The sequence below is a fragment of the Stenella coeruleoalba genome (genome assembly GCF_951394435.1).
Source record: "Stenella coeruleoalba genome assembly, chromosome: 14".
NCBI lineage: Eukaryota > Metazoa > Chordata > Mammalia > Artiodactyla > Delphinidae > Stenella > Stenella coeruleoalba.
The window spans coordinates 83578990-83606881 of record NC_137160.1 but is presented as its reverse complement, the minus strand read 5'-3'; the positions used below and the strand labels follow the sequence as shown (position 1 = coordinate 83606881).

The 27892-nt window shown below is 42.5% G+C and overlaps 1 protein-coding gene across 1 annotated transcript in view; it reads right to left on the bottom strand.

The window, feature by feature from the left end:
- The window catches only part of DNAH10 (dynein axonemal heavy chain 10), a 147108-nt gene that overhangs the window by 82777 nt on the left and 36439 nt on the right, over positions 1-27892 (bottom strand). Inside the window, exons 17-28 of the mRNA XM_079942214.1 lie at positions 21933-22097; positions 21106-21313; positions 17991-18147; positions 14446-14922; positions 14188-14346; positions 11203-11319; positions 11017-11119; positions 10025-10203; positions 7401-7612; positions 6226-6379; positions 3819-4052; positions 1977-2099 (exon numbers count right to left, since the gene is read on the bottom strand). Coding sequence (XP_079798340.1) covers positions 1977-2099; positions 3819-4052; positions 6226-6379; positions 7401-7612; positions 10025-10203; positions 11017-11119; positions 11203-11319; positions 14188-14346; positions 14446-14922; positions 17991-18147; positions 21106-21313; positions 21933-22097 — 2288 coding nt within the window. The remainder of the gene's footprint in view (positions 1-1976; positions 2100-3818; positions 4053-6225; positions 6380-7400; positions 7613-10024; positions 10204-11016; positions 11120-11202; positions 11320-14187; positions 14347-14445; positions 14923-17990; positions 18148-21105; positions 21314-21932; positions 22098-27892) is intronic.

The following is a 27892-nucleotide window of genomic DNA, read 5'->3' as shown; positions in this document are numbered from 1 at the left end:
CTGTCAAGCCAGGGAAGCAGGAGCCCGGCTCCTGTCCCGGGTGGGCATCTGCCAGGGTCCAGGCACAACAGAGCAAACCCGACAAACCAGAACCCCGCCTTCAGGGAGGCCAAATTGGCAAAAACTGTTAAGTGTTTAAATAAGCACCTTCAGGGACTTCCCTGGTGGTCCAGTGGCTAAAACTCCACTCTCCCGATGCAGGGGGCCCGGGGTTCAATCCCTAGTCAGGGAACTAGATCCCACGTGCCGCAACTAAAATCCCACATGTGGCAACAAACATCCCGCGCGCCACAACTAAGACCCGGAGCAGCTACATAAATAAATATCTATTTAAAAATTTCAAAATAAATAAGTAAATACTTTCTAACATACTACATATACATAACTTACTTATTTCCGATGTTTATTTTTTTTCCATCTTCCCGCTAGAAGGTCAGCTGCCCTGAGAAGAGATCTTTCTGTCTTTTGTTCAGTGTTTCCCCAAGTGCCTACAACAGTGTCTGCACACAGCTGACCCTCCATCAGCATTTGCTGGGTGAATAAAGCCAGCAGTTTCACTCGGAGCAATTTGTATGCACCTGAATATTCCCCACTCTATATAATGGCAAAAACATAATGATAAGAAAGGAAAAGAAAGAAAAGGAAATAGTCTAAATGTCCAACGAGAGGGAATTAGGTCAAAATTTGCTGTCACAATTTAGATGTTTATTTCTTGACATATATGATGAGGATGTTAAATTTTAAAAAGATCATACTGATAAGAATGATCCTATTTCATAGAATAATTACATATTTATTGATATGTTTACATAGGAATTAACAAATTCTGGAAAGATACATGTTGAACTATTGAAATGTTTATCTTGGGCGTGCGATTGTAGCTATTTTTTCCTTTCTTTTTCTTTCTTTCTTTCTTTTTGCTTTTTTATAATGTCTAAGTCCTTCTATATAATGAATAGGTATCTGTTGCATAACTTTTTTAAGTTTCAAAAAAAGCTTATGCAGATGGATAAGAAAAAAAATCATAAACTCTAATGGACAAAAGAGATCCAAAACGGGAGCTGGCTGCCCGTAACTGGAGAATACAACAGCATCGCTGAGTAGCAAAGTACCTGGGCTTTGAGGTCAGGTGGGCTGGGTGAAAATCCTCGCCCCACTAATTACTAGCAGCAGTGACCACTGGTACCACCCTTTCTGGAAGGACTTTAAAATGAGCATAGTCTCTCATGGGTAATTTACTTGTAAACAATCTATCGTAAGATACCCTAAATATGGAAAAAACTTTAGACACAAACTGCAAATTATTTATGAAAGCAAAGAATTTCGCTTCAAACAAGATGTCCAGTTACTAGACAATAATCAACTAAATTAATGTCAAGCCACTCACCAGAACATATAAAGGCATTAAAACATTTTCTCAGATAGTTTCATAATATAAACTATGTTTCTTATAATATTAAGAGAAAATGATAAGATAGGATTATATAAAATATCTTTATTAGCATGTTTTTAACCCATATACATAGAAAAAAGATAAAAGAAATATATATTAAAGGCGATAGAACTATGGAAGATACATTTTCCCCTGCTTTTCTACATTTTCCCAAGCTTTTTACAGAAGTACTATTTTTTCCTTTTTTTTTTTTGCCATGCGTCATGTGGGATCTTAGTTCCCAGACCAGGGATCGAAACCACACTCCCTGAAGTGGAAGCGCGGAGCCCTAGCCACTGGACCACCAGGGAGTTCCCACAAGTACTACTTTTATAATAAAAAATAAATATGAAAACCTTCTGGTGCCATAGGCCAGTGGCTTAAGATCAAACAGAAATTTTTACTGAAGAGATTAAGTTCATATATAATGACAGAAAAAATTGAGAAGCTACTAATAGACAAAATACTACATGCAAATATGTAAGTAAAAGTATCTCAAATCACTGTTCTTCTTTCAAGACTAAAACAGAAGCCAGTCACTTGCCCTTTTAAATACTTTATCGATGTTGTCAAACTTCTTTGCTTCATCTGGAAGTTGTGATCTGATATCTCCACCAATAAAGATGCTTTCCAGATACATCCATTTTCTCTGAACCAACATCCAAACCTGTAAATGCACAATGTTATCATCAACACAGGTTCCCAGGTACCTCGAGGTGTGTATGGCAAAATCCCACCTTAACACGGGAGAGATTTAAACCAACTCAGGTCATAAGACTTTCCAGGCAAGAGGGCAGAGTGAGTGCATACACTCCTTTCCAAATATATAGGAATGATAGAGGAAGCATAGCTAAATATTCTAAAATACACAGCTACACTCAAAAGCAAAAGAAAACTCTCCACCCCAGCCTGGGACAGGGAGGAAGCTTCTAGTTGTGAGCAGGGATTGGAGCCCCGTGACCCAAAGGACAAACCGTGCAGAAGCCCAAGCAAAAACTGATCCAAATACTACATGACCCACAATTCCACTCCTAGGCATAGACCCAGAAGAACTGAAAACAGACACTCAAAAAGTAGTTGTACACCAACACTTAGAGAAGCACTATTTCATGAACCAAAAGGTGGAAACAACCCAAATGTCCATCAACAGGTGAACGGGATACACAAAATGTGGTCCATCCACAAAATGGAATACAATTCAGCCACAAAAAAGAATGAAGCACTGACACATTCTACAACATAGATGAACCTTGAAAATATGATTCTAAGTGAAAGAAGCCAGACACAAAGGCCACATACTATATGATTGCATTTACGTGAAGTACCCACAATAGGTAAATTCACAGAGACAGAAAATAGACTGATGGTTGTCAGAGGCTGGAGGGAGGGGAAGTAGGGAGTAATTGCTGTTTAATGGGCATGGGAATTTCTTTAGAGATGATGAAAATGTTCTGGAACTAGATAGAGGTGGTGGTCGCACAACATTGTGAATCGACTAAATGCCACCGAATTGTGGACTGTAAAACGGGTAATTGTATGTTCCATAAATTTCATGTCAATTAAAAAAATTTTGTCCTAACAAAGAAAAAAAGCAGTACTATATCCAGGCTAACAGATGCCACTAATAAAAAGTAATAGAAAATCCGCACAGCATTGTAAATCAACTACACTTCAATTTAAAAAATTAAATTAAAAGTTTAAAAAAAAGTTTCAGTAATAGACAAAAAACAAATTTAAAAAAGCAAGTGACGGAAGCCCATGCATGACCACACTCCTAGCCAGGGAAGCAGGCCTGGCTCCATCCCACCCCAAGCTCAGGGTGTGGCAAGTATAAGGCACTTGCCTAGGTCTGAGGAAGAAAACAAGGCAGCCACACAAAACTGGTGAAATGAGCCTGGGTTGCTCACAGAGGTCTGGACACAAAGCAAGAAAGCCCTACACCCCCTAATATAAGAAAAATCAAAGTCACACAGAGAAAAAACCCCTACCATGAAAGAGAGTCACCAAAAAAAAAAAAGTGGTGGGGGGGATTCTGTCCTAAGAAAATAAAAAGTAGAAGGAAATCAGAAAAGAGCTTTAAATATGTTTAAATTCTTCAATGTGATACAAGAGGTGAAAGCATTCTTGCAACAAGAACAGGACAGAATTAAACAAGAATAAGGACATATGAAAAAGCACTGATTAGGAGTTGTGGAAATTAAAAATGCATTCATTGAAATTAAAACTCAGATTGATGCTTCTAATCATCCCTCCCCCCAAAATAAATCAAAGACAGAAAAAGTATGAAAGAGGATCATTAGTTTCTGTGCACAAAATATTCTCATACAAAGTTTCCTTCCTGCTACGAATCTGCACCTTTCCATCTTTCGTGCGTCTTTTTTCTCACCTCAATGACTTCCCCTATTAGAGAAAGCATTTTCTCCCATTTGTGAACAGTCTGCAGAAAAGGCCCCACAAATCTGCTTCCTGAGATGCTTTGCAGGTTGAAAGTGTTGTCATCCAGGCACTGGATAATATCATCAACAGACCCCAAGATGTAGCCTCGCTCCTGGGTGCCTTTGTAATACTTGACGACGGTAAATTTCATATTTTCCCATGTGTCCAGGATTTCCTTCACAGCCTGGCCAGGAATATGAAAAGAATGATTCAGGCACAAGGATTGAAAAAACAGAACCCCAACCCAACAGCAACTTCCTGAGTTTGCCATGGATCAACTCAAACCCAGACTTCCAGTCAGTGTTCCAAATAAGCAGAGATTCTGGTAATCCTAGTCATCATTTACAAAGCACTTGCTCTGGTAAGCACGTGCCATTCACGATCTCCTTAGTCCTCAAAGCACCTCAGTGAGGGAGGGATTATTATTACCCACACTTTACAGAGGCGGGAACTGGGGCTCAGAGAGGGGTCAGCTTGCCACGTTCACTCGGCTACTGAGTGTCAGAACCAGGGTCTAAATTCTGTAATCTGCCTCCACTCTACATCCTCATGAGATCCTGCCCCTCTGTTTACTCTACTGTTAAGCAAGAAAATCAAATTACAGGGTTTCCCCGGGGGCGCGGTGGTTGAGAGTCCGCCTGCCGATGCAGGGGACACGGGTTCGTGCCCTGGCCCGGGAGGATCCCACATGCCGCGGAGCGGCTAGGCCCGTGAGCCATGGCCACTGAGCCTGTGAGTCCGGAGCCTGTGTGTCCGGAGCCTGTGCTCTGCAACAGGAGAGGCCACAACAGTGAGAGGCCCGCGTACCACAAAAAAAAAAAAAAAAAAAATCAAATTACAAATTAATATGCCTATTTTTATGACATTTTCAAAAACACCCTGTTAATATTTATGCATATGTGTATATAAAAGTATGTGTGTATATAGGTGGTGTATATGTGTGCATATGTATGTATGTATATTATGGGTATATGTATGTGTATATTGTGTCTGTGCATACGTGTGCATATATGTATGTGATACATGTGTGTTTATGTACATGTATATAGGTGCATGTTATGTGTATATGTGTGTGGGCATGTATGTGCATGGGCATACTACTCATGTATGTGGATGTGCGTGTATATTTTATACATCCGTGTGTATGTGTATCCATGGATACATGTGTACATGTGTGTATACATGTGTGTATGCATTTTTTTGTTTGGTTGTGCCACTCTGTGGCATGCGGGATCTTAGTTCCCCAACCAGGGATCAAACCTGGGCCCCCTGCAGTGGAAGCGCAGAGCCCTAACCACTGCACCACCAGAGAATTCCCTGTATATGCATTTTAAAGTGTTAAAGGAGGGACTTCCGTGGTGGCAGCAGTGGTTAAGAATCTGCCTGCCAATGCAGGGGACACGGGTTCAATCCCTGGTCAGGGAACTAGATCCTGCATGCATGCTGCAATTAAGAGTCCACATGCCACAACTAAAGATCCCACATGCTGCAACTAAGAGCCCACACAGCCAAAAAATTAAATATTTTTTTAAAATAATAATAAAAAAATAAAAATAATAAAGACAATTTATCTTCAGGTGGTAGAATTATGAATGATTTCTCAGTTTTCTACCTGGAACACCCATTATTTCTTTCTTTTTTTAAAAAAAAAATATTTATTGGGCTTCCCTGGTGGCGCAGTGGTTGAGAGTACTGCCTGCTGATGCAGGGGACGCGGGTTCATGCCCCGGTCCGGGAAGATCCCACATGCCGCAGAGCGGCTGGGCCCGTGAGCCATGGCCGCTGAGCCTGCGCGTCCGGAGCCTGTGCTCCACAGCGGGAGAGGCCACAACAGTGGGAGGTCCACGTACCGCAAAAAAAAAAAAAAAATTATTTATTTATTTTTGGCTGTGTTGGGTCTTCGTTTCTGTGCGAGGGCTTTCTCTAGTTGCGGCAAGCGGGGGCCACTCTTCATCGCGGTGCACGGGCCTCTCACTATCGTGGCCTCTCTGGTTGCGGAGCACAGGCTCCAGATGCACAGGCTCAGTAGTTGTGGCTCACGGGCCTAGTTGCTCCGCGGCATGTAGGATCTTCCCAGACCAGGGCTTGAACCCGTGTCCCCTGCTTCGGCAGGCAGATTCTCAACCACTGCACCACCAGGGAAACCCCCACCCATTATTTCTTTAATAAATAAGTCAAGAGTGAAACTATAATTAAGAACTACAACATTTAACTGGGGCAGAAATTCTATTTCTAGAACAGATCATTCTTTCTTGCTCAAACATAACAGGTATCAGGGCAAACGGGTCTCCTCTCTGAATTAAAAAAAAAAATTCTCTTTTTTTTCTGTACCGTTTTACAACCAAAAATAGTCCTACCTTCTCAATGGCTATCTCCTTGACGGCCGACGTCACAATCTCGTTGAGAACATCCGTGTGTGTGTGAAGCTCCATAGCAAACATGTTTTCCAAGGTGAATGTTTCAGTCATTTCAAACATCACGCCTGTTTTCTGCATCAGCTCTTTCCAATGCCTAAAGGTGCATCCACATTAAAACCTTTGCCTACTCACTTTAGTGATGGATTCAATTATTCCCTCTTTAACCCCAGGATAAAATCCCATTATAAACACTTCTTGTAATGGAATTTGGAAATAAGAGGACATCACTGGAATTATCTGTCCAAAGTTTTCCAAGATCCCACTGGCTGCCGGAATTAAACCCAGGAAACAACATCTAGAAGATATTTTCTTAGATGGCTAGTCTTCACTACCACCTAAGAAGATACACAACTTTTCGTTTGTTGGTAACTGCCTCTGCACGGTCTCTAGACGGGTGATCCCGACCTCTCCTGGATCACTCAGCCCGTCTGAGACCCTGGTGCAAATTATGAGCACTCGTGTATTGGATAAACATTCAGCAAGCACTAACGCTGTGCAGGCAGTGGGCTGGCTGCTGGGGGTTCAGAGTGACTCAGAGGCAAGGCCCCTGCCCTGGGGAACACTGCCAGCGACTTGGGGAGACAGTCAGGGACCGATAAAACAAATCTATAAATTAAATGACCGCACACTGTTTCGAGCACTGTGAAAAAAAACGCAGAGTGATAAAGTTAAGAAGGGGGAACAGGACAGACACAGCACCAAGCAGCGCTGCTCTTGACCCAATCTGGCCTCCTTTGAAGGGTCACATTTGCCCACTTTTATGGTCCCATGTATATGGGATGAATGCAATAGGGCAGCTAAACATGGCGCTGGACCGGCAGAATGCCAGGAACCCAGCATACAAGCAGTAACCGTAGAATCACTGATTTTTGCTGTGCACAGAGATGGTCAGAAAGGAGAATCTACCGCTTTTTCTCTCTCTAGTCCCAGGTCTAGTGCAGGAGTTGATATAGGAGAATCCTTGTGGTTGATAATTTAATGGAAACTTTACATAGAAGCGATATTATAGAAATATGACTTGCGTATTTCTAGCCCTGCGTTGCTGTTGGAATCTCGTCCTTCAGCATCAGAGCTAAGCAAAGACATATTTTAAAGTACAAGCTCCTCCCACAAACCTGTCTCTTAAAGCCTCGTGCTTCAAGTCGAGCAGCAAAGGAATCGAGTCTTTGAACGCCTTCATTTTTGCTTCCAGGTGGTAGGCCACTGATAGACTTCGGACCTGCCGGGGCAGCTTTCTGAGGGACTTGAGAAAACCTTCAATTCCTTCCTGGAGAAACTGAACATTGAGGTTGACCCAGAGTGTCTGAGACCATTCTTCCTTTGCAACCTGGAAACGGGCAAGAAATACTCCCATCAACAAGACCCCTTTGGAAACTCGAAGGTGGCTCTACCGGGAGAGCGCATTCTTAACCCTTGGTTATTCTCACTTCTCTCCAAATATCATCACCCAGCTCCCCAAAACAACCTCAAATCCGCAAAAGAAAGATCGATTCCAAGGCTCTAAAACGTAAACAGAACATTCCAACTTTTTGAAGCCCTCACAAAAATAATGCTGTATCCGAGGATGTTTACGATAGAGAAACATGTCTTCCTTTCCTTCAGGGAAAAGGAAGAAGCAGGATGTCAGAAACAGGTATTTTTAAATCAGGAAGTCACTTGGGTCTTAAATATGTACTTCATTCAGGCGCTGTCCTTTACTGATAAAAGAAGCTAAGGTTACGAAATACCTACAATTTAGATAATCCTGCTTGGTTATCATAAAGAAAAGACTTTGTATTCCAGCTCCCTGAGATTTAATGTAAACAGTACCATCTCGTGTAAAATTTACCATCTTGTAGAGCTGGCATTCGCAACCTGTGACATCCAGGCTTGACAGAGTTGCTTGAGTCATGAAATATATTTGACAGGAAATTATGTTAATTGATGAAATACGTGTATGATATTTTTTTTTTTTTTGGCTGTGTCGAGTCTTAGTTGCGGCGCGCGGGATATCTTTGTTGAGGCATGTGGGATCTTTCATTGTGATGCACAGGCGCTTGGGCTCTTCGTTGCGGGGTGCAGGCTTCTCTCTAGTTGTGTGCTCGGGGTTTTTTCTCTCTCTAGTTGTGGCGCGCGGGCTCTCTAGTTGAGGTGCGTGAGCTCAGTAGTCGTGACGCATGGGCTTAGTTGCCCTGCGGCATGTGGGAACCTAGTTCCCCAACCAGGGATACGACCCACGCCCCCTGCATTGGAAGGCGGATTCTTTACCACTGGACCACCAGGGAAGTCTCGTGTATGATAATTCTTTAAAGTGTAGATGGCAGTACCTATGATGTATTTACATTTTTTCGTTTCTCTTCTTTTCTTGCCTTCTAGAAAGATATTAAAAGCTCCAACTGTTTTTTGGATTATTTTGAGATGACTCCCATGATTCATTACCTCCTTTTTGCAAAAATTTAATGAGAAACAAATTAGAAAGAAATCATCATGAAATTAAGTACCTCTTGGAGTTTCTACCCCTAAATATACAACCAGTCAGTCACTATCATAATGCCTTTCCTTCATCCAACCTCCATGCCTTTGCCTGACACTCTCTCCACTGGGCGCATTTGTTAAAACCACAACTATGGTTAGGCCCACAACCCCACGTTTATCAGGACCCAACACCTACACCCGGGCGGCCAACCACGATTGCTCAAAACTCAACCTTGCCCACGGCCTCAGTCGAAATCCAGGACCGTGTGGGCACCATCCGTCACCCCGCATCTCCTTGGCCTCTTGCTCCCCATTCTTCTAGAGGGTCATTTCACCCCCACTCCACCATCCTCAACCAGCCAGCATCCCCACCCATGGTCCCCTCTGCTGATGACCTTGCTGTGTACAACCCTGGGGAAGCGGACGCGATCAGAACAGAACATCCAACATCTCCCGCTAGAAGCATCTCTGTGCGTAGGCTCTGTCCTCCCCATATGACGGTCGATGAGTCTGCCTCTTACTTGAGGCCACCTCTTGATCCCATCCCTTTCCCACCTACTCAAGGACACCAGACATGAAGACTCCCTTCTCCCTCCTATTACCTGCGTCCCCTCCTTACTGGATCACTCCTATCAGTACACAAACTCACGTTGTAATTTCTCCCACCTTAAAAGAAATGTATCCCGACCCCACGTCCCCTCCACCCATCACTCCTCATCTCCCTGCTTCCCTCCGTAACAAGACTCACTGGAGGAGTCATCTACACTTGGCGTTTCTCATGCCTCTCTTCTCTTTCTCTCTGTTTTTCCTAAGCTTTATGGAGGGTTCATGGGTGTACAATAAGCCACACATGTCAAGTGTACAGTTGGGTAAGTTTTGACATGTGCGCACACCGTGAGACCATCACCTCCGTCGAGATAAGGAACGTATCCATCACCATCACCCTGGGTGGTCTCCTTCTGCATCTCTGTAATCACCCCCTCCCACCCTTCTCCTTCCACCCCACCCCTAGTCAACCACTGACCTGCTTTCTGCCAGGAACATGTACAGTGGCAACCAGGACATTCACAATGTTGGGCAGCCTCACCTCCATCAGGTTCCAGAGCTCTCTCCACACCCCAAATGGAAACCCCATATTCATTAGCAGTCACTCCCCACGACCTCCTCCCGAGAGCCAAAGTGAGAGTTTCTATGAAATCTGCCCCAGGCTCTGTACGATTGCGGCCTCAAAGTCCGCTGAGTTGCATTCCCTCCAGCGAGGCCCAGTCTGTGGGTGGACGCTTACCTTTAGTGCTTCATAGAGCTCGTAAATGGCCTTCAGCCCGCTCATTTCCTTCTGCACTTTTAGCAGCTCCGGGTACATCGTAATTGGAAGATCAAAAAGCTTCTCAGCATTCGCCAGCTCCTGACGGTTCTTTTCGTGTCTCATCAGCTCTTTTTCAAAAGTGGCTAAAAGGCCTACTCCTAGTAAATAAGCAGATAAATGAATGCATACAAATTTTTTAATTTAATTTTTATTTCATACTGGAGTACAGTTGATTTACAATGTGTTCGTTTCAGTGCACAGCAAAGTGATTCAGTTATACATGTATCTATTCTTTTTCAGATTCTTTTCCCATGTAGGTTATTACAGAGCATTGAGTAGAGTTCCCTGTGCTATACAGTAGGTCCTTGATTATCTATTTTATATATAGTGGTGTGTATAATCCCAAGTTTCTAATTTATCCCTCCCCTCTCCAACTTTCTCCTTCGGTAACCATAAGTTTGTTTTTGAAGTCTGTGAGTCTGTTTCTGTTTTATAAATAAGTTCGTTTTGAATACATACAATTTTAAGGTATACAAAATTGAATAAGAAATCATGAACAATATGCAAAACTATCATCTCACCCATAGAAGCCAACCAGGAAGACAAACTTAGAATGACCAGACTTTATCTTGCCATCATTCTAACTAAAACCAGAGGGCCAGTTACTCGTGCAAGCTCCCCCAGTTAGAAAGCCCTGTCTCCTGAGCGTTCTCGCTCTAAGTGGTCTCAGCTTGGTCTGCAGATTAGAATCCCCACGGGAGCTTTAAAAACCTTGAAGTCCAGACCACTCCCCAGACCAGTGGAATCAACTCTGTGGACCTGGTGCCCAGGCAGAAGTGGTTTTTAGAGATCCCCAGAGGAACCCAGTGTACGGGCAAGGTTACACACCACTGCTCCATCCCATCTTCCCATAAAATTCTTAAGCAAAACACATTCAAATGCCTCAGTAAGACCAACGTGAATACCCTTACCTCTATCAAGATCTTCACCAACAGAGCTAGGGCCTTCATGATAAAAACGTCTTGCAAAGCCCTCTATCTGCTGTCTGTAGTTTAATATTTCACCTCGAGTGATCTGAGAAAAGCAGGGTTGCGTTAGTTTAGCCCACTGGATATTTTTCAACATCTTTACTCGGAAAGTAAAGCGTTTCAAGGTACCTCTGTGAATGTTCTCTTTATACCTCCCAGACTATGCTCCACATTCAATGCATCATTAAACAGATTTGACCACATGCTCTCAGTCTTGTCAACCAGTTCTTTCTCTGCATCGGAAGGCTAAAAAAAAAAAAAAAAATTGAACAAACAATAAATGATCAGCAATTTGGAAATGAAATTTCCGGTCAAAGCTTCTGCTTTCCAGGACTTCCGCTTCTGCGTAATGGCAGGCTAGGTCATTTGAACAAATGCTGGTTGAATTATACCAATTAGATATTTATAATAAAAATAAAATCAGGAGAAAATAATTTTTTAAAAGAGATAGATGACATAGGCAGAAAGAGAGAGAAATAACCTAGAGAGAAAAACCCTTCATAAAGTAAAACCGAGCTTCAAATCAACCTCATCTCTGATTAAAATAAGGTTATCTTGACCTGTTAACACACCCAGCTGTGTTGTCATAAGCAAAACTAAATCTCCTATGATGAAACATAACATCATCTGGAGCCTCCAATTCTCCCTACAATTTGTCATATATGATGTCCAGAACTCAATCAGAAATAACAGGACAATAAGGATACAAATGACTTGAAGGAAACCAAGAGATACACAGACAGTATAAGCAGACAGTAATGGAGTTCTAAGATATAGAATTCTAAATAATGTTACTTGATAAAGAAAACAAAAGACAGAACTGAAAATTTTGACTTTATTTTAATTATAAAAATATAAATTTTGCCTACTGTGCATTTTTCTTTTTACCTTTGGAGGATGCTAGAGAACTAATTTATTATTCTGAAAACATGTAATTACAGGGTAAATAACCTGCCCTTGTTATATAAACTGTATCTCAGGGTAAATAGATAGTTTTTAAGGAAAAGTTTCTCTTTTTTCATTTTTATTATTTTTTTATTGAAGTATAATTGACAATACTATGTTAATTCCAGGTGCACAACATAGGGATTCGTTATTTCTATACACTACAAAATGATCGCCACTACTGTGCATTTTCTGATGAGAGGATCTCTAGCTTTCAGCCAAGGCTAATGCTCAGTGAAGGTGATTAAAGCACTCAAGCAGTGTAAATTCTGAAATACAAATTTTATGCAAATTCAGGCTTATAACAGCTCTTTGTTTCTCCCTTCTACTTTGTTTTTCCAGTGGATTCTTTTCTAGGTATTATGTGATGCAGAGCACGCAAAATTTTGCATACAATTTCAAGGAGATCCCAGATACCCTCAAACTCATCCACAGACTTTCTAAAGGTCTTTGAAACACACATTTAACAACCCTAAATAAAGACAATTGAATTATTATCTTCTACCAGTTTCTTTTATCGTCTTCTCTCTCTTCTTCCCCCTTATCATTTTTGCAACAGCCATTTATTTATAAAAGAAAATTAACATAAAAAAAAGAGGGGCTTCCCTGGCGGCGCAGTGGTTGAGAGTCCGCCTGCCGATGCAGGGGACACGGGTTCGTGCCCCGGTCCAGGAAGATCCCACATGCCACAGAGCTGCTAGGCCCGTGAGCCATGGCCGCTGAGCCTGCGCTTCCAGAGCCTGTGCTCCGCAATGGGAGAGGCCACAACAGTGAGAGGCCCGCGTACCGCAAAAAAAAAAAAAAAAAAGAAAGAAAGAGGGAAAAACCAAAATAGTGTGCAGTTACAGACCAGTCGACAAAAAACACTATTTGATCCATGCAAGATCGAGAAATAATCACTAAGTTGTCATTATTCTAAATAACCATGCTTTACATTTAAATTTTATTACTTAAAGTCATAAACAATTGACTTTATTGTATATTTGAGAAGTCTTTCTGAAAAGGGCCTTAGAATTCAACCCAACCATAAAAAGCTTCAGAAAAGAGTTCGCTTAAAATAAAATAAAAACAACTATTAAAGAAATTTTGTGCATATCCTTTTGGGTGTATTGAGAAAAAAATTAATATGCAAGTCATTTTTGGTGGGTCTATATACTACAAATTTTCTATGTAGTAAACATGGTTTATATATAAACTGTAAATTTATCCAACTAATTTATTGAAATAATTCCAGTGAATTGGAACTGCTAGGACTAAGGCTATCCAAAATTTATAGTTTGAGTTCAAACTAGATTTCCCCTACTATTAATATATAGATGGGACCTCATCAATCTTGTCCCCCAGTGTTTATGTGGGTCTGTTTCCTAAAACTGTATAAATGTTAGATTTTTAATCTTTGGTAATATGATATTACAAAGAAATGGCTTTTCTTCTGTTATTGTTCAGCTCAGTCATCTTCATAGATGCTTAATCCTTACTAGTCACTTGTGTTATTTCATTTTCTTCCATTTTTTTTTTCATTTCCCTTGGTATATCAGTGTCTTTGTTACTGGTTTGTAAGAACTCATTTATGACTAAGGATGTTAACCATTTGTCATGCAATACAAATGAAATACCACATTTTACTGCCATCAATTTAATATGGTGTTTTGCATTTTGGTTGTGTATTGAAATATAATCATGTTGTATTTTTAAAAAATAAAATAGGGCTTCCCTGGCGGCGCAGTGGTTGAGAGTCCGCCTGCCGATGCAGGGGACACGGGTTCGTGCCCCGGTCCGGGAAGATCCCACATGCCGCAGAGCGGCTGGGCCCGTGAGCCATGGCCGCTGAGCCTGCGCGTCCGGAGCCTGTGCTCTGCAACGGGAGAGGCCCGCGTACCGCAAAAAAAATAAATAAATAAAATAGGAACTTCCCTGGCAGTCCAGTGGTTGGGACTACACGCTTCCACTGCAGGGAGCACAGGTTCGATCCCTGGTCAGGGAACTAAGATCCCACATGCCGCACAGTGCAGCCAAAAAAATTTTAAAATAAATAAATAAATAAATAAAAACACACAAAGGAAGGAAGGAAGAGAGGGAGGGAGGGAGGGAGGGAGGAAGGAAAGAAGGAAGGAAGGAAGGAAGGAAGGAAGGAAGGAAGGAAGGGAGAAAAGGAAAGAGTTCACTTACAGAGAGACTGTACATCGCCATGGTGCGGTACCTCTCCTGGACATCCCGGTATCTTAGTTCCATCACTAAAGATTTACTTTTAATTTCTGCGATTGTTCCAAGGACAAACTTGAGATCTTCAAGGGTACTGGGGCTCTTCTTCAGGTTTTTGGTCAGGAACTATAAAAGAGAGTTCAAAGTGACACTGAATAAGCATAGAGGAAAAAAATATAGCGCTGAATGAAGCCCAGAAGATCATGAAACCCGGGGCCCTACTACCTCTATCTCTTCGTGCAGATTATGGAGCTCCTCTCTGGCTGACTCATTAAGGAGCTTCCCAAGTGAAACCACCCAGGACTTGGCATTTTCCTGTACAGTGTTTGCCAGGGGTCCAAGCTGAAGGCGGATGCAGTGCTCATCCTTGATCAAGGGGTGATGCATCACTTCAGAGGCGATCCTGGAATAGAACTGCAACTTCTCATCATAGGCAACACAAGGGGGCTTCTTGGCAGCAAACTTCTCCATCACGATGGCTTTGTCCAGTTTCCAGAGCGGTCGGTACCGCTTCCATTTCTGCAGGTACTTCATAAGATTGATCAGAATCCTGTGGATGTTCTGGGGGATCATAACGGCCTGCTCAATTATCTGAGGGTTCTGAGAAATATCATTGTAAAAGTTGATTGTAACAAGTTCTTCTTCCTCTCCCTTCTGAGGGGGGCATTCTATGCAGCTGCCATTCATCCAGCGAACAAAATTCTGGCAAAATAAGAATTGGGGGAAAAAAGACAGTCCTTCAGTATCTATTTTGCTTCCTATGTACATATCATGTTCAGTAATAAGTCTTGCTAGTAAGGGATCTCACTTTATTATTGATAAGCTGTGCTAGGTTGCAAAAAATCACCACAATCCTTTGTTCCTTCCATCAAGAGATTCTGTCTGTTGACAAAATGGTCTATTGGGAGTACCTATTTTCCCACTCTGGGCTAGCCTGTGACTTGACCAACAGACAGGGGAAGTGGCATTATGCAAGGTCCAAGCCCGGGGCTCAAGTAGCCGAGCAGCTTCTACTCTCATGCTCTTGAAACCTTGCAGCCACCAGAGGCACGAGCTTCAGCTAGCCTACGTGATGATGGAGCCCCAGGAGAACCGAGGCTCCCCAGGCAACAGCCAGCCAATCATCAGACATGTGCTTGAGCACAGCCAAGTTCGGGTGTATAAAACCACATTAGTTTCCAGTGTCCCAGCACAAATCTGTCATTGGACGTCTCCCTGCTGTACAGTCAAGAGCCCCTCTCCTTTCAAGCAAACCATGGGTGGTTATACATAACATCTCTGAACCGTAGTCTGGCCACCTATAGAATGGGAATAACAACAATTACTAATTCTACTGCTCGCTGTAACACTAATACCAAAACTGATAGCTAACGTTTATTGAGAGCTAATTGCCAAGTACTGTGTTAAGTGCTCTTAACACATGCCATTTAATTCTCCCAACCCACTCTAGAACATGGATCGTATTATCATTTCCACTTAATAGATGAGGTAATTCGGTCCTAGTTTAAAACTTTTGCTCATTGTTTTCAGTCATGAAATATGAACCCTGAAGCTCAAATAGTGCAGTCAGGCCGACTTAAGTCACCTTCGCCGTAAGTGTTTATCTGCAGAGATGTTTGTTAATGAAAGGCATTTCCAACACTTTCCAAGAGGACAGGTAAAAATTCTTTTCATTTAAAACAAAGCACTGATAAAAATATAATAAAAATAAATAAAAGAAAGCATTTATGAAGATAAAATAACCGTCTTCACCACAAAGCCTCAAGCCCATCTATGGCAGGGGTGGGAATAAATTGGCAAGAAAAACTAGGATTAACATCCATAATGTTTCACAAAGAGTCTCTCCTATTTATTTACCCCTTGGAGATTGTTTTGTTTTCCTGTTCAAAGACTTGGTAATGTAACACCTAAAAGTTAAGAGAATGTATATGACCGAGGTTTAATAAATGACCTATTTGCACAGATTATAAAACATGTGCAATTTATTCATTAATTTCCAAGTACAGTGAAATGAAATTCCCTATTTGTAATATCTACACTTAGTTTTACGCTAAAAAACATGCCTGAGGGCTTCCCTGGTGGCGCAGTGGTTAAGAATCTGCCTGCCAATGCAGGGGACATGGCTTCGAGCCCTGGTCTGGGAAGATCCCACATGCCACAGAACAACAAAGCCCGTGCGCCACAACTACTGAGCCTGAGCTCTAGAGCCCGCGAGCCACATCTACTGAGCCCACGTGCCACAACTACGGAAGCCCGCGCGCCTAGAGGCCGTGTTCCTCAACAAGAGAAGCCACCGCAATGAGAAGCCCACACACCACAATGAAGAGTAGCCCCCGCTCGCCGCAATTAGAGAAAAGTCCACGCACAGCAACGAAGACCCAATGCAGCCAAAAATAAATTAATTAATTAATTAAAAAAAATTTTTTTTAAATGCCTGAGATATGTTTGACTTTCTGAACAAACCAAGTGAAAAGAACGATATTAGTGTCTTGAGGGGGTGTGACATCTCTTATGCACAAAGATGGCCCTATTTTCCCAATGTTGGTAAGACGTAAACTTTGGGTTATTTGCCAACTGACAGTCATTTGACAAGCACTGACTGAGTGCCAATTATGTGCTAGGCGCTGTGCGAGGTTCTAGGGGCTCCAGAGTGAACAGACACACAAAGTTCATGGTGTTGTGGAACTTGCATTCTAGTGGCATGAGCTAGTCAAAGCATGAACGAGCAAGTAAATAAATAAGAAAAGGTCAGATAGTAATATGGGCTAGGAAGAAGATGGAGTAGGGTGATGTAACAGAGAAGGACCAGAAGGGGCCAGCAGGTCAAGGTCTGGGAGCAGAAGGTTCCAGGCAGAGGGAACAGGGGTGCCACTATTTCAAGGAGGAAGTGGTGTTACCTGCTGGAGGTGCATGAGGCTGGGGCACAGGGGGGTGTGAACAGGTAGGAGCTGATCAGAAAGGTAGGCAGGTGCTAGATTGCAGAGGGGCTCATAGACCAGAATGAGGAGTTTGGATTATGTTCTAAGTGCAACGTGAAGTCATCGGGGGCTTTTATACACGGATGACATGAAACGATTCACGTTTTTAAAGGATAATCCTGACCACCTGTGGAAACATTACTGCAATAGTTCAAGTGAGGGACGATGAACTTGGGATGGACTGGTAACGTGGAAAAGGAGAGAAGCGGGGAGATCAGAGGCATGTTTGGGGGAGCGAGTCAACCAGACTTACCGACGGGCTGGATATGGGTGGACGGGAGAAAAGAGGGATCAAGGATGGCTCCCAGGGTTTTGACTCAACCCTTCGGGTGGATGTTGGCGCCGTTGCCTGAAGTAGGGAAAATGGGGGCAGGACCAGGCTGCACGTTGGAAAGCCAAGAATTCCATCTTGTACTCGCCAGGTCTAAGGTTCAAGGGGAGACGGCCGGTCGGCGACTAGAAACATGTGTTGTGTAGTAGAGAATTCTGGGTTGGAGATGGAAATGTGGTGGGCTTGCCTCCATAGGGTTGGTAATAACGGCCACGGGACCGGTCGTGAGGATGCACAAAGAAGATAGAGAGGTGAAAGGGAGCCGGCATCAAGCCTTGGGACACCCCCAAACTTCAGAGATTTACAGAGGAGGAGCCAGGAAGAGACTAAAGCGGTCTGGACAAAGGACAGGGTGGAGCCTGTGTTCTTGACCTCCTGGGTCCCCTGCTGTCCGCAGCTGGCAGGCCCAGCCCTCTGTGACAAGGGGTCAACCAGGAAACAACACACAGTTCCGATCCTACCTTGGTCACCTCCACACAACTTCGGACACAGTGGACGCACATCTTGTCAATCTCGCTTGCGCTGGGGTGCAGGATGATCTCGGGCGCTGTCAAAATGGTTTCCATTTGGAACAAAGGGACGTTTCCAAGGATTAAAGAATTAAAAGACTGCAAATTCCTAGGAGGGGTTAATAAAACAGACTCAGTACTCAGCAGCGTGAAAGATATCCGACAGCGGGTGAAAATGGCTAGAGTCCCAGCCGCCACCTATAAAAAGCCTGCGACAAGGAATAACACATTCTACGGCTGTAATGGACAGTGTGGGATGAGTTTCATTATGTACCCTTTTTATGGCCCAAATTTTACAAATAGCTCATTTCTACTTTGGGGAAGTTAGAATACCTATTAGTTGGAAGATACTTAGTAATGGTAACTCCAAAAAGCTGTTTGACTCTGGTTCAGGAAAAATGAACACTCATGTCCCCACTCCGCCTGGCCCACCAGACTCTGTCCTTTCCAGGATTAAATCAGGGACAACACAGGGATGGACACTTCATTAGCCTGCAAACCAGTCTTCCTCTTCCCCCCATCCCCAATTCAGTGATTCCTACAGCCAGAGAGAGTGTATAAAACATGCAACTCGGGTTTCCCTGGTGGCGCAGTGGTTGAGAGTCCGCCTGCCAATGCAGGGGACACGGGTTCATGTCCCGGTCCGGGAAGATCCCACATGCCGCGGAGCAGCTGGGCCCGTGAGCCATGGCCACTGAGCCTGCGCGTCCGGAGCCTGTGCTCCGCAACGGGAGAGGCCACAACAGTGAGAGGCCCGTGTACCGCAAAAAAAAAAAAACAAAACCAAAAAAAACCATGCAACTCTTCTCTCTCTGAGAATAAATGCAAGCTGCTTCCAGGCTCTTCACGATCTGGTCCCTGCCTGCTCAGCTTCCTCTCCTACGCACTCCCTTCACTCTCTTTATTCCTTCCTTCTGTTCCTCCCACGTGGCCTCCAGGTCTGTACACTGGCCTTTGTCTTCCCCCAGGAAGCTCCTCCCCTTCCAGCTTTGCTCCTTAGCTTCAGGGCTCCGCTACAGCATGGCCTCTCCATGGCCTTTCTTGACCACCCAATCACAACAGCCCTTCCAGTCTCTCCCTGGAACATTATTCTGCTTTATTTCTTTCACAGAGAATATTTATTTCCTTGAGTCTTGCATCTCTCTCCTATGAGGATGGAGAAGCTCCAGAAAAAGAGGGGCTTTATCTGGTCCAGTGCCTGGTCCAGTCCAGGCTCTAATAAACCTTGGAATGAATGAATGAGTGAATAGATGGACTGATGGGTAAATGGATGAATGGATCAAGGGAAAACGTAGTGTATTAGAAAGAGAAAACTCAGGAGGTAGCCCTGTACGAGGGGCTGCTGTTTTTTTTTTTCGGCTGTGCCAGGCGGCTTGTGGGATCTTAGTTCCCCAACCAGGGATCGAACCGGGGCCCTTGCCAGTGAAAGCGTGGAGTCCTAACCACTCGACCGCCCAGGAACTCCTAAGGGGCTGCTTTAAGAGTCAAAGTTAGAAGCAACATTAAAAAGCAAATGAAATATGTAGAAAACAGATTTATTTAAAGGATCAATGAAGTGAAGTTTGTCAAACTGTATCCAGGGTACTCCCCTGGTGGTGCAACAGTTAAGAATCCACCTGCCAATGTAGGGGACATGGGTTCGAGCCCTGGTCAGGGAACTAAGATCTTGCATGCTGTGTGGCGCATTTTTTTTAATTTTTTAAATTGAATAATAATAATAACAAAAATTTTAAAATCATAATGAAGAAGTTTTTTAAAAACAACAAAAAATGAAAGAGGAAAGAGAAGAGGAAATATATTTTCTCAGGAGGCTAAGATCAGAAGGGAAATTAGAGAAACTTCTCCTGGGGTTCTTCATAAAAAAAACATACGGGACTTCCCTGGTGACTCAGTGGTTAAGAATCTGCCTGCCAATGCAAGGGACACAGGTTTGAGCCCTGGGCCGGGAAGATCCCACATGCCACAGTGCAACTAGGCCTGTGTGCCACAACTACTGAGCCTGCACTCTTAAGCCCGTGAGCCACAACTACTGAGCCCACGTGCCACAACTACTGAAGCCTGCGCGCCTAGAGCCCATGCTCCGCAACAAAAGAAGCCATCACAATGAGAAGCCTGTGTACCACAACGAAGAGTAGCCCCTGCTCAATGCAACTAGAGAAAGCCTGTGCGCAGCAACAAAGACCCAAAACAGCCAAAAATAAAAATAGATAAATTTATTAAAAAAAAGAAAACATATGATAAAATGAACACCACCCTTGTCAATATGGAGGTAATAGCAACAGTGATGAATTTCATAGGCCAGTTTTTTAGAAGGACCCTAAGCCAATGTGAAGTCCAGGCACTTAGCTCTCGGCCAGTCTGAGCTGCAGAGCTGTGGAGCTCCAGGAGGGAAGGGACAGCCTCCATGTGTCTGAGGCTAGCACACACAATAAGCATTCTACACATACGTGATGCCCATTCTGGCCAGGGGTTACTTTAGACCTTCGGGAAGAGTTCATGCATCATATATCCTTCAAATCAGCCTCTCTCAGTGTAAGTGAAGGCGTCATCTGGGATTTTGTTAAATACTGAGTGACAGCAATTCTCTGTTGCCAGTTGAACACAGACATGTGTATGTCTTTCAGACAGTGGGGAGAGGGATAATTTCCTTTTCTGGATGTTGAGGGACCTAACAAGAAGATGAGCCAATATGACACTTTGTACTATAGTATCACCACAAATTACAATTCTGCCCATAATGAACCTCTTATTCACCAGAATTTCATATTATTATCTTTTAAAGGTTATTTGTTGGGACGTCCCTGGTGGTGCAGTGGTTAAGAACCCTCCTGCTGGGCTTCCCTGGTGGCGCAGTGGTTGAGAGTACGCCTGCCAATGCAGGGGACACGGGTTCGTGCCCCGGTCCGGGAGGATCCCACATGCCGCGGAGCGGCTGGACCCGTGAGCCATGGCTGCTGAGCCTGCACGTCCGGAGCCTGTGCTCCGCAACAGGAGAGGCCACAACACTGAGAGGCCCGCATACCGCAAAAAAAAAAACCAAAAACATGCAATATGAACATTAACTTACTTCAGGATGAGCTTTGTCAAGACCTCGTAAATTCTGTTTTCCCAGTATTCGTAGTAGGAGGCCAGCCTGGGGGCCTTGCCCGTGTTGGTGTGGATAACCAGCCCCTCGACTCTGGTCAGTAGAGGCCCAATGGCAAGATACCACCTGACCATGTGGTCCACATCTTTGGCCCTTTCTTGTTCAATGTGCTCAAAGAATTCCTTCATGCCTGCAGTGGAAGACACCTGTTACAGCTCTTCACAAACACGGGAAGGGACATTACTCAAGAAGCAACCCAAACATTAGCTGTATATCTTGCAAATATGAAAGCAGCCTCCAATCTTGATCAAAAGCAGAAAATAAATCAACACCACCCGAAGCGAGACACATCCAAAGCAAAAAATACATGACAACATGGGAATGAATGCCACTTGTGCATGCTTTGCCTTTGGGCAATCTTGCTTGTCTTAAATTGCTTGTTAACTAATCCTGAACTCCTTGGTGATTAGTCCAAGACAGCTTAAAATACCCTGTTTGAACAAGTAAATGTGAGCCCATAAAACACAGTTCACCGTACTGTTACAAAGTTATTGACAAAAGTACTATTGATTTTCATAGACTTAGGAATTTGTAAAACTATGTAAGCAACACATAAAACACGGCAAAAACTAAGAATTACCCATGATCTTTTCAAGTAAATGCCTGAGATTAGGAGGCATGTTTTTATTCCATATGTGGAATAAACTCTGGGTGTGTGTGTGTGTGTGTGTGTGTGTGTGTGTGCACAGTCATACCCAAGAGGTTTTTCCATTCCTTCCATAATCAAAGAAACAAGAAGTCAGATCTACCTGGGAGTTCTTCCTCACTTTTAGGTGCTGGATACTTAAAGAGATTTATGGATTCTATTAAGGTAAGTCTGGAAGAAATGTCATCTGCATTCTTATGAATCTGGTGGATGAGGGACTCAAATTTCCCAACGGCCTGTTTGCACCGAGTTATGTAGTCAGCAATACCTTTGGAGAAAAAGACAAAGAACAAAAGAAAGATAGCTGGCTTTCAACTCTTCCTTTCCATATCCCTCCCGCCAACATCCCTTCACAGGAAGGATCGTGCTCCTTCCATCCCCTTGGGTTTTTGAGGTGACAAAGATCCACGTGGTCCCTGGGGACTGGAACAAGGAGCTGGTGCTCAGGATCAAGCAAACGATACATTTCTTCTGTTTGCTTTTTAGCATCATCGTATCTGAAGCGTGGTGGGGAGAAAGAGGAGGTACAACCCTCATGCCTTCTCATTGCCATGGCAACACAAACCCTCCACTACATGCAACCCTGCCTACAGTTAGGCAACCCTCTGGCCTGTTGCTTAGAAAAGTAAACAGCAAGAATGTGAATAGTAAACCCAAGTTAAGCACTTATGATCAGTTGGGCGGTGGCCTAAGCATGTGACGTCGATTACATGATCGAATCCTTACAACAGCCCTATGAATTGGGTACTAAGATTATGCCCATTTTAGAGATGAGGAAACGGAGCCTCCGAGAAGTTGAGTCACATGGGTAGAAGCTGGACTTTTAATCCAGAGGTTTCACGCTGGAAGCCACAGTCCAAACACATATGTTCTCTGTACAAAGGAGAAGGGAGGAAGGGGAGAAAAGGAAATGACAACGAAAAACGGGGAGAAGATTTGGAGCAACGGAAGGGAAAGAGGAAGAAGGAAAAAAAATAGCATAAATGCCTTGTTTATTTTTAAAAGTAAAGGAAGAAGAAGTATGTACTTTTCCTTATTACTCCTGCTAAATACAACTAAGAACCCTGCACATTAGCCATAAAACAAATATAAGACGCTGAAAGGGGGAGAGACAGCCAACCAGCGGGGACCCCAGGATCCGAGGAATGATGTGGTGATGAGGGCCCTGGGATCTTTTTCCTGGGATCTGTATCCCAGACCTGGAGCTGAAGGAGCCGGCGACCCATAAGTGCCCATGGGTACAGACACACATGCACCCAAAAAAGGCCTCAAGAAAATCCTGTTTTCTCTGGACCAGGAGAGGGACACCCTAGCAAGACAAAAGGATCAGGAGAGGGACACCCTAGCAAGACAAAATTTTAGACAATAACTGCTCTGCTCCAGACAAACACCACAGATAAAAATGTGACCCTGCCCTCACCCATGCCAGAAGGGCCAGGTGGAGGGGGCCTAGACTTCCACCCTCAGAATGTTATAATGAGGTGCCCCAAACCCCTGTCCCCTTATGCCTGCCGTGCTGGCATCAGAGGAGGCCATGGAGGTAGATGGGACTTTCACCTCCACGGTCCAGCCACGAGCACCGCCCCCTGCCACCCCACAGTGTCAGTGGAGACTGCAGGGGGGCTGGGACCCCCACCCCTCCCAGCAGTTAGGTGGCCCTTCCCCTCGACTGTCAGTGAAGGCTGACTAGGGAACCTGGATTTCTACTTCCACCTGACAGTAACAAAGGGGAAATCAAGATATTCTCAGAAGGGAAACTAGGCGATTACGTCACCAGCAGACCTATGCTGCTACAGCATAGGGTGTAAGGATGGCCACAGGGAGTTCTGTAAACAGAAAGGACCCAGTGAGAGAAAGACCCTGGGAACATCAGGGAGGAAGAACGAGCACAGTAGGTAAAAATAGAGGAAAATACAATAGCTTTTTCCTTCTCTTCTTGAGCTTCCTACTTAGGTTTGATGGTTGCAGCAAAAATTATAACACTGTCTGTTGTGGTCCAAAATGTATTTAGAAGAAATATTTAGATAATTATACCATAAGTGGGAGAGGGTAAGGGGAGTTAAGGTTTCTATACTTCACTCAAACTGGTAAAATTCTATAGATTTCTATATTTCACTCAAACCAGTAAACTGTAATGTTATGTATATGTAACCTAGAGCAACCACTAAAAAAATGCTGTAAGAACACTACAGATAAATCAAAATGGAATTCGAGAAAGTGTTCAAGTGGCCCATGGAAAGGCAAGTAAAAGAAAAACAGAGAAACAAAAAGAACAAGCAGAAAACAAAAAGACTGACAGACTTAAGCCCTAACAAACCAATAATTACATGAAATGCAAATGGTCTAAATGCACCAAGACAGAGCAGGTTAAAAACATGACCCAACTATATGCTGTCTACAAAAAACTCATTTCAAATACAATTCTATCAGCAAGTTGAAAGTAAAGGATGGAAAAACATATACTGTGCAAACATTAATCAAAGGAAAACCAGAATGGATATATTAATATTAGGTAAAGAAGACTTTAGAACAAAGAAAATTATCAGAGAGAGTTGAATATTATATAATGATTAAAGGGTTTAATTCATAAGAAGACATAGCAATCCTAAACTTCTATGCATCAAAACAACAGAATTGTAAAATATGTGAAGTAAAAAATGATAGACCTGAAAAAAGAAATACGTAAATCCATGATTATAATTGGACATGTCAACATTCCTCTCTCAGTAGTTGACAGAACAACTAGACAGAATATCAACAAGGATATAGAAAAACTCAACAACATCATGAACCAACAACGTTAATCAACATTTATAGAACGTTCTACTCAGCAAAGTAGAATACATATTCTTTTCAAGTGGCCACAGAACATAAAACAAGATAGACTATATCCTGAGCTGTAAAACAAACCTCAACAAATTTAAAAGAATTGAAATTATACTGAGGATGTTCTCCAACCACAGCAGACTCAAATTACAAAACAATGACAGAAAGATAACAGGGGAAATCTCCAAACACTCTGAAACTAAACAACACACTTTTAAATAATCTCTGAGTCATGGAGGAAGTCTCAAGGGAAATTTTTCAAATACACTTAATTGAATAAAAATTAAAATACAATTATCAGAATCTGTGGGACACAGCTAAAGCAGTGCTGACAGGGAAATTAATAGCACCAAATGCATACATTAGAAAAGAGGAAAGATCTCAAATCAATGATCTAAGTTCCCACCTCAAGAACCTTGAAAAAGAAGAGTAAGATAAATCCAAAGCAAGCAGAAGGAAATAATAAAGATAAGCAGAAATCAGTAAAATTAAACACAGAAAAACAACAGATAAAATCAATGAAACAAAGAGCTCCAGTAAAACTGACTAGTCTCTAGCAGGACTGAAAAGAAAGAAAGAGAAGACACAAATTAACCATATCCAGAATTAAACAGGAGGGATCACTAAAGATGTACAGTCTTTAAAAAGATAATAAGGGAGCAACAAGAACAACTCTGCAAAATAAATCTGACAACTTAGATGAAATGCACCACTTCTTTGAAAAGCACAAGCTACACAACTCACCCAATAGGAAATAATCACTTGAATAGTCCTATAACTATTAAGGAAACTGAATCTGTAATTTTAAAACAAACAAAAAAAGAAGAACAAAGAAAAGAAATCACTACACAAAAACCTGCACATGAACATTTTTAGCTTTATTCATAATTGCCAAAATGTGGAAGCAACCAATATGTTCTTCAACAGGTGAACAGATAAACTACAGTACAGCCACACAATGGAATATTATTTGGTAATAAAAAGAAATGCACAATTATACAGAGGAAACTTAAATTTTATTGCTAAGTGAAAGAAGCCAATCTGAAAAGGCTGCACACTGTATGATTCTAATTATATGACATTCTGGAAAAGGCAAAATATAGAGACAATAAAAAGATCAGTGGTTACCAGTCTACCCAATTTTAAGACTTACTCTCTAGCCACAATAATTAAGGCTTCAAGGCTCTGTGATATTCGCAGAGGGACAGACACACAGATCAATGGAACAGAATAGAGAACCCAGAAATGGACCCATACAAATACACTCAACTAGTTTTTGACAAAGGTGTAAAAGTGATTTAATGGAAAAAGTTAGCCTTTCCAACAAACAATGCTACAACAGTTGGAAAAAGAAATGAACTGCAACTTAAGTCTCTCACTTTGTACCAAAAAAAAAAAAAAAAATCAAGATTGATCACAGTCTTAACTGTAAAACATAAAATTATAAAATATTTAGAAAAAATAGAAAACTTTTGGGATCTAGGGCTAGGCAAAGAGTCCCTAGACTTGACACCAAAATCATGATCCATAAAAGGAAAAACTGATAAATAGGACTTCACCAAAATAGCTCTGCAAAAGATGCTATTAGGAGAATGAAAAGACAAGCTACAGAGTGGGAGAAAGTATTTCCAAACCACATATCCAATAAAGGACTAGTATCTACAATATATAAAGAACTCTCAAAGATCAAGAGTAAAAAAGCAAGTGATACAATTAGAAAATGGGCAAAAGAACAAAAAAAAGACATTACACCAGAGAGGATATATAAAGGCAAACAAACACATCATTAGCCATTACAGAAAAATGCAAATCAAAACCACAATGAGCTATCATTACACAGCTATCAGATGGCTAAATTTTTAAAAATAGTGACAATACCAAAGGCTAGCCAAGATCTAGAGACAGTGAAATGAATATTGCTGGTGAGAATGTAAAATGGTACAGCCACTCTGGACAACACTATGACATTAAAAAAAAAAAAGACTAAACAAACAACTAATGAATATAACAAAAAAGAAGCAGACTCACAGATATAGAGAACAACCTAGTAGTTACCAGAGGGATAGGGAAATGGGGAGGGGCAATATAGGTAGGGGATCAAGAGGTACCAACTATTATGTATAAAATAAGCTACAAGGATATATTCTACAACACAGGGAACACAGCCAATATTTTATAATAACTATAAATGGAGTATAACATTTAAAATTGTGAATCACTATACTGTATATATAACTTATATAACATTGTACATCAACTATTCTTCAGTTTTTTTTAATTAAAAAATAAAAAAGACTAAACACACAAGTACCATACAACCCTGGGCATTTATCCCAGAGAAATGAAGACTCATGTTCACATAAAACCCTGTACACAAGTGATTCTACAGCACAAATGTATATTCATAATAGTTAAACCTGGAAACAACCTATATATTCTCTAGGATATCTAGGTGAATGGTGAAACAAACATTGATACCATACTGTTTTTTATTCACTGATAAAAAAGAACAAACTGTTGAAACAGGCAAGAACTTGGAAAAATCTCCAGAGAATTGTGCTGGGTGAGAAAAGCCAACACCAAAAGGGTCATATAATATTTTATGTAACACTCTTAAAATGACAAAATTATAGAAACAGGAAACAGATTAGTGGCTGCCAGGGGTTCAGTAGAGGATGGGGATAGGAGGGAAGTGGGTGTGACTTTAAAAGGGCGACATGAGGAATCACTGTGGTGTGGAAATGTTCTGGGTCTTGACTATATCAATGTAAAAATCTGGGCTGTGGTTTGCACTACAGTTTTGCAGAAGTTGCTGTTGGCGGAAAACCAGGCAAAGGGTACCCAGGATCTGTCTGTATTAATTCTTGCAACTGCGTGTGACTCTGTAATTATCTCGAAATTAAAATTTCAATTTTAGGGCTTCCCTGGTGGCTCAGTGGTTAAGAATCCGCCTGCCAATGCAAGGGACACGGGTTCAAGCGCTGGCCTGGGAAGATCCCACATGCCGTGGAGCAACTAAGCCCATGTGCCACAACTGCTGAGCCTGCGCTCTAGAGCCCGCGAGCCACAACTACTGAGCCCGCGTGCCACAACTACTTAAGCCCGTGCACCTAGAGCCCGTGCTCTGCAACAAGAGAAGCCACCGCAGTGAGAAGCCCGCGCACTGCGATGAAGAGTAGCCCCCGCTCGCTGCAACTAGAGAACGCCTGCGTGCAGCAACGAAGACCCAATGCAGCC